We start from the raw sequence: 7,121 nt of genomic DNA on the forward strand, positions 1-7,121 counted from the left end.
ACCGCCGCTCCGGTGACCTAAGCACAGCCATATTTGTTCATTCGCCGCGACAGAAAATTGAAGCCTATTTTTGGATGCTAATAAAGGCTAGAAGTAAGCCTTTGAAATTTTATTCCGCTTTAAAATGAGATAAACGTCAATAGAAAAGTAAGCCACACACCTAGAACTAATTCAACTCATGTAAAGGAGTTGAGAAAGCGGATGATTCAGCCCTATCGCTCGGTCTACCGGACTACATTCTCATTCGCCCTCATGTCACGGACACAGCTAGATCGTCATTTTTCTGCTCTCTGGGAACCCCCATTGTGATGGAATAGTTTCGCCTAACGGCTCGCACCGTATGGTGCCGGCACCTTCAAACAGCAAAATGGAGTAAGTCCACTGCCGTTTTCGGCCTCAGTCGCGTGAATTCCGCCTTCCGGATCTTGATACGGAGACGGCACGTTTCCGTGTGGTCGCCTCCATTGTTTTTGAGCCGGTGTCGTGGTACGACAAACAGTGGTTTTAGTGTAGTATAATAGTAGGGCCATTCGCGCTCTCATTCAAAACCGAAATTCAGTTATTTAAGGGGATACATTGTTGGCTCGTGTCATAACTGGCGTGACTCGTGGAATCCAGGGTCATGTTACAGGGTCTTGCATAACCCGCTCGCTTACGCAGCAGTCGCTTGGTTGGATCCCTCTCAAAGCAAGGTCGAAGTGTATCCTGTCGTTATTGACGTCTTCAATGTGTTGCATACGGCTAGTCGGAACTACTTCTGGGTTCGTTTACCTTGTCCTCAATCGGGCCTGTTTGACGTCACGGTGACGTCATTTCGGGCGCCATGTGGACTGCGATCAGCCTGTTGCGAAGGCGAAGTCGCCGCTGATAGCCTCTTCGGAGGCCGATTTCGACTTCGAATGCCATGTTCCTGTTAAGCCGTGTACGTTTTGCGGTTGCATTCGGTCACAAAGCCAGACAGCTTTTTGATAAATATTTTGCGTCTTCGTGAGATTTGTTATTTTCTTGACATTGAGGGTTGACGGTGCAGTTTCGCTTTCGTTAAGGAAAACGCTGCATCGAGCGCAGTGTCTTGGCGTATGATTTAGGGGCACAGGTGACTACAATAAAATCGTTCATTGCTTGTGCTGCATATAAAAAAGATGAGTAAAATAACACTGGAAAAAAAATTGCTGCGGGCATTGTTCAGGGCGATGCCCGACGTTATTCTTAGAACCCGTCAGCGGAGTGCGTTTAAAGGTCTGGCTTGCGAGCTGTAAATGGTCGACAAAGATTAGGCTTGCGGCACCTGACATTTGAGTGTCGAGGAAAGGGGGCAGTGATATGAGACTCGTACGCAGCTGCAGAAAAACATTTAAATCAGCGGTAGTTTATTTTTTTCTTTTCTTAGCTAAAGGTTGATGATTTCCCGAGAGCAAGTTGGTTTCGAAATCCCCCCCCCCCCCCCCCCCTTTTTTTTTTCCAGCTGTAGCTGTAAAGTAGCGTGTCGGGGAAAAGCGATGGCGGGGCTGGTGATGGAAGAAAAAAAAAAGAAATTAGTTTTGAGGAAAAGCGCAGTAAGCTGTCTCGCTGTTTGGTGGACACCTCAACCGCGCTTTTGAGGGAAAGGGCGAAGGAGGAATGAAAGGGGAAAAGAAGGAAAGAGAAAAAAAATTGGAGATCACTGCGGCGACCAAAGCAGCATTGATTGACGCCTCCTCTCGCCTCTCTTATCATTTTCTTTGTTTTTTAATTAATTTAACTACTGAATTAGCGGAATTATCTTTTGCTTTAATTAAAGACCGATTTATCTACTCTGATTCAACGTTCTTTTATCTCGACATTTTGGTTTTTCAAATTTGGCGCCGTGGTTGCTTTCCTGCCCACTTACTATATCCCCGTCCAGCCTATTTAACCCTCCAGTGATTTTTGCTAATAACTAATTAACCAATTAGTCTTATGTCAATGAAACTTTTTGTTTGAATAATTATCACTCAAATACATTTCAGTTCATTTCAAACTTTATTTTCTTTCATTTATTGATTTACATTTTCACTCCTTTGCCTATTTTTGCACTATTTTGCCGTCCACGGCTGTATTCTCATCCACCCACTATATCGACGTCCACACTAGTTCGACGTTTTTTTTTTTCACATTTTTGGCTCTAGTTAATTAACTAATCATCCTACCAACATAATTTTGTTGGGCAGCATCATCACACTGTCCTCTATCGATCCCAGCCATTCATTTGATGCTACCTCTTCTGAGAATGTCAGAACTGCTGCAGACATGTTTTGGTGACGTGACCTCGCCAACATAGCCTAGAAATGCTTTCTCGTTAAAAATGAGTTTGAGAAAATTAAAGGCCTAGTAATTCGCAATATTCGGTGGACATCTTAACCATGAGGGAAGGGAAGAAGGTGAGAGTGAAATAAGAAAGGTGTGAATAAAACAAAGTAATTTTTTTTAATGGACATTTACTAAACTGGAACAAATTGTAATGTGCTGCTGTTAATTTGGAATTTATGACTAACATGCTGTTTTGTGCAGTCAGCACACTTATGATTAAGGAGTGCATAGAATGTTGCTGGCAGTATCCTCTACAAGAGTTGATTGCGAAGTGCTAGTAGCTTTTCAGATAGCCATGCCTTCTTGCTGATGACGTTAACATTAACTGCCATCACACAGTACTTTTACCATCTTTCTGACAGCTTTGAAGGATCTGTTTCCATGTGCCCTGACCTAATTGCTTATACACTTAAGCCTTGCAGCATGCTAGCATTTGGTATGCTCTTTTTTCTAATGTGCTAGCGTTAAGCGACCCGTTGAGCAGAAAAAGCGGTGACATTGTGCAGCATAACTTGTGTCAAGTCATGCAAAAACGTGATGTCACATGTGTACCTCTTGAATGAAATTGATTGAAAACCATGACACATAATGCGAATGAAACGTCGCCTCATGTCTCACAAACAATGCAACTTTACAAAGTAAATGACTGTCCGCTTGAAGAGCACTTAAGAATTCTAGTTGGGATTAGAACCTGTGACTCTTGGGTTGCAAGTCAGATATACTACCCCTAAGCCATGCAGGCAGCCTTGAATGGCTTGTATGTAAGTGTGGGTTTATATGTATGTCACGTGGACTTTCATGCAAAGTGGTATGTTACAAGAAAGAGGAGCTGTTTAGTTGACCTGGGTGTCATTGTGATGTCTGGTGCTGTACGACGTGGTAAGTGCAGGGCCTAATCTCATGAAGTGTGTAGTTGCAACATTGGAAAGCTGAAGCACTTACTGTTGTGGTTTTGACGCCTTGCAGGTTTTCAGGCTTTAACGCCTCTGTGCCTGCCTACACCCCGGCAAGTAAAAACGTTGTGGACCATTCACATCAAACCACCACATCACTTCAGTCATCTCAGTCCAAACTAGGAGTCCACACTGCAAAGCATGGACGCCATTTGGGACCTCGATTTGGATGTGGAGCTTTGCTGCTCCAAGTTCGCCCATGAGGGCGAGCTGCAAGCATTCGAAGATGCAGGTATGGGACTGCTTTTTTTTGTATGTGTGTTGTTTCTGGGACTTGTTTGGAGGTGTTGTGAAGATAAAGCTTGGTGATTCTGTAGCAGGACGTGTGCAAGTAGACGGGGGTTCGATCCCGGCCGTGGTGGTCGAATTTTGATGGAGGCGAAATTCTAGAGGCCCGTGTACTGTGCGATGTCGGTGTATGTAAAAAAACTCAGGTGGCTGAAATTCCTGTAGTCCTTCACTATGACGTCCCTCATAGCCTTAGTCGCTTTGGGACGTCAAACCCCTTTAAACTACCTTTTAGTCCCTACTGACATCTGAGTTCACCTAGTGGGTGCTGTGGCCACCAGAGAGTCTAAATGTGATGCGCCGTGAAGTTGAGCCTTGAGGGAACATGGTTGTGATAACTAAAATTTCTGGGAAGTTGGTGTTGCAGTGCTGTGGGGCATTTCATGTGTGAATCCTATACCTGCATTTTATAATTTTTTCAACTCGTAATTTGTGGCTGTTGTGCGAGTATATAGGTATATGTTGTTTTGTGCTATGCTTCAGCAAAAAGGTTCCCACGTAAAAAAATGCAATGCCAGGACTGTTCTTTTCCTGAAATCAGTAGGATACCCTCGACCGTAAGCATCTCTTGGAAATGGCGCTAAATTGTACAGTGCTCGTTAGGTGGAAGAACAGTTCAGTTGTCGCTCTGATGTGTCCTCATGCCTGTTGAATCTTGTCCTAGTGCTGCTTCCAACAAATGGACTGGTGCCATCTAATGCAACTTGAACCTGCGCACATGTAGTGTAGCTTCTTGTGTTGATGTACGCTTTTCTATGTGCTTGCAGGCAACCTAGACTGGCTGGATGAGAAGGTGGACCTGTCTGCCTGGACCGAGCTGGACTTCCCGGATGACCTGCCCTCAGTGATGTTGGAGGCCAGTGACCTCCAGGCAGCATTCCAACCTGCTCAGTCCAGCAACTGCGGCGTGGCCCCCAAGCCGCACGGCTTTTGGGAGAGCCAGGCCGCTTCTTCCTATCCTGATTTCCTGTCCCCTCCCTCGACACCAACCGCCGTTGTCCCAAACGCCGACGTCTTCATCAACTTCGACGGCCAGAGCCCTCGCGGAGCCGGCTTTGCATGCCAGACCATCGAGGGTGGCGAAACTTCGAGCACAAATTCACTTTCGCCACCGCCGACTCCGTCTGCCTTGGGTGTCCCGTTTGTTTCAACACCGGAGGAAAGTCGTTATGCCGTGGCATCCGCGCCAGCATCGCCGTCGTATTTTGCAGCCCACTGCAGCCGCGTGGGGTCACCGGTCGAAATTCCGCAGTCCGTCGAGACTGCGGGGTCACATTTTGAAGTGTCGGAGGAGTTCCCCTGCGTTGCCAAATCGGAGCCAACGTCACCCCTGTACTTGGAGGACAGCCGCGCTTCTTCTCCAGTTGAGTCTGTCGTCGTGTCCGTTGACCCCGTGAGTCCGTCAGTCACGCACGGTAGCCCCTCGACCGTGCTGGATGGGGACAATGCCGATCTTGTTCCATTTGACGAGCCACAATCTCCGGCAAGTTCCTGCTCGGTGCCGTCACCGGCCTCTGTTGCGGAGACGGTCACCGTTGATGTGCTGACATGTGCAAGCCCAGGCCGCGAAGTCGATGGTGAAGACGATCCGATGGATGCGGACTTCATGCCAGAGGCCAGTGGGTCGGATTCGGAGTCTGGGCTTGACTCCACGTCAGGCAGCGAGGCTCCACGGCCACGCAAGAGGAAGCGCGCGGTCCAGCGTCGGCCCCGGACTAGCGCGGATAAAGGCAGTCGCAAGGAGAGGAAACGTCTTCAAAACAAAGACGCGGCGACACGCTATCGACAGAAGAAGAAGAAGGAGTTCAGCAAAATTGAAGAAGAGCTTGATGCACTGGCAACGACGAACGTCAGCCTGCAATCGGAGGCCCAGCGAATTACTAATGAGATTTCTTACCTTAAGGGCCTGATGAGAGAGCTCTTCAAAGCAAAGGGGCTGATAAAGTAATGCTGAACACGATTGGAAATTAGTAGACCGTGTATTTATTCAGCTTCCCTTCTAAAATGCACCCATAACGTGGACACCCAGTTGTAAGGCGGCAGCTGCATTACGTAAAGGTCTCACCACAGAAGGCATTCAGATTATAAATGAGTGATAGCTGTCATTCGTACATTGATTTCAATAGTGTCCATGCACTACAGTCAAACCCACTTATAACAATACCGGTTATAACAATATACCGGATATAACAATGGTCAGTCGCGGCACAGTCAGCTTTTGCATGTGTTCTGTGGTATTTTCAGCACAACCCTGTTATATAACAATTATTGGTTATAACAATGGTATTTCCATGGCACTTCAGTATTGTTGTAAGTGGATTTGACTGTACAACCAAACCACATGCTTGGAGGCACAAGTCAGCAGCAGATAAGGTCAGCATACAGAGCGAATTTAAATCTTGGCCACTTTTTGTACTGCTGTGTTTTTGTGTTGTATCTTGAAGGTAGGCGCATATTGTAGTACTTATACATTTGGTGAAAATGCATTTGCTAGATTCGTCGTCGTTGGTGAAGTTGTGGGTTTGTGCTTCGGATGTTTGGTGCCGTAGTTTATTTTTCTGCCCTTTACATCATGATATACCCTGCATAGCCCATTTTTACTATCATGTCATTCCTGTTTACTTTTTCTCAGGATGTCTATTTATGTACCCGTCAGTGATGTGCATGTCATGTGCATGAATAAAGTGGAAAAAATCTGCTTAATAATGTGTTTGTAATGCTATTGTTTCATGGCTTCAGCTTTCAAATGTTGGGGCTTGAAAGTTTAGTACACGAGTTGGTTTGATGCCAAGCTAGTGCTATACTCTCTGCGCAATTCGAATTGGCTGTCTTGGAGTTGTTTGGTTGAGTTGTTTGGGTTGAGTTGTTTGTCGGGAAACTCGATGCTTTGAGGATAGTGGCCATTCCTGGATTCATACTACTGCCTGTAAGCCCAAGGATTTCATCATACCCAATAGTAGTACAGAGAAAAGCCCATTGACCCCATCACTCCATTGTAGACACATGCCCCACATCGTTTTGACAATCGCTGCTTTGTTGGCACACTTATAGAGCATTGCAAAATTGAACGAGCACTCGAGTGGTCGTCTGAAGCAGTTTGCTTTCCTTAGAGTACTAATAATGTTATCTGTAGAGCCGTTAAGTACATTGTTGCCTTTCTTGGTGTTGTTGCGTTATGTTGACCTCGTACAAGAAGCGGGTTATGCTGCTTGCTCTTGAGAAACTGTGTCATTGATCGCTGCATTGATCTCGGTGCCAGCCAGAATAGCCAATTTGATCAAATCAAGCCCGTTCTACTTTACGCACTTCCACCCTCTAGCCATCATCCCTGTTCCACACGTAGTGTGCTCGGGGGATTGTGCTAGCAGCGTGCACTACGACGTAACTTGTATCCAGAAATTGTGGAGCACTGCGGTCTGCTGCATTGAAGAAATGCGAAAACATTTGTATTGGAACGTCAGCAACTTTTTTTTGCAAGCCATTGTTGTCACATGACTTTTATCACGAGAACCTTGGATGATGTCTGCAACTTTTTGTGCAAGTCATTGTCGT

General features: G+C 46.1%; 1 protein-coding gene across 1 annotated transcript; it reads left to right on the forward strand.

Moving 5' to 3' along the window:
• Positions 1 to 216: 216 nt before the first annotated feature.
• Positions 217 to 6,275, forward strand: crc (bZIP transcription factor crc). The gene is made up of 3 exons (XM_089587775.1): positions 217 to 372; positions 3,295 to 3,513; positions 4,337 to 6,275. Exons 2-3 carry the CDS (start codon positions 3,423 to 3,425, stop codon positions 5,515 to 5,517), a joined length of 1,272 nt encoding a protein of 423 aa, XP_089443901.1. The 5' UTR covers positions 217 to 372; positions 3,295 to 3,422; the 3' UTR covers positions 5,518 to 6,275.
• The last annotated feature ends 846 nt before the right edge of the window (positions 6,276 to 7,121 follow it).

The sequence above is a fragment of the Amblyomma mixtum genome, chromosome 4 (assembly GCF_055824585.1).
Source record: "Amblyomma mixtum isolate Tamu chromosome 4, ASM5582458v1, whole genome shotgun sequence".
Classification (NCBI taxonomy): domain Eukaryota; kingdom Metazoa; phylum Arthropoda; class Arachnida; order Ixodida; family Ixodidae; genus Amblyomma; species Amblyomma mixtum.

Coding starts and splice junctions, on each gene's coding strand:
- crc (XM_089587775.1), top strand. CDS start 3,423: ATGGACGCCATTTGGGACCTCGATTTGGATGTGGAGCTTTGCTGCTCC. Junction 3,514..4,336: donor GCAAGCATTCGAAGATGCAG/GTATGGGACTGC, acceptor ATGTGCTTGCAG/GCAACCTAGACTGGCTGGAT.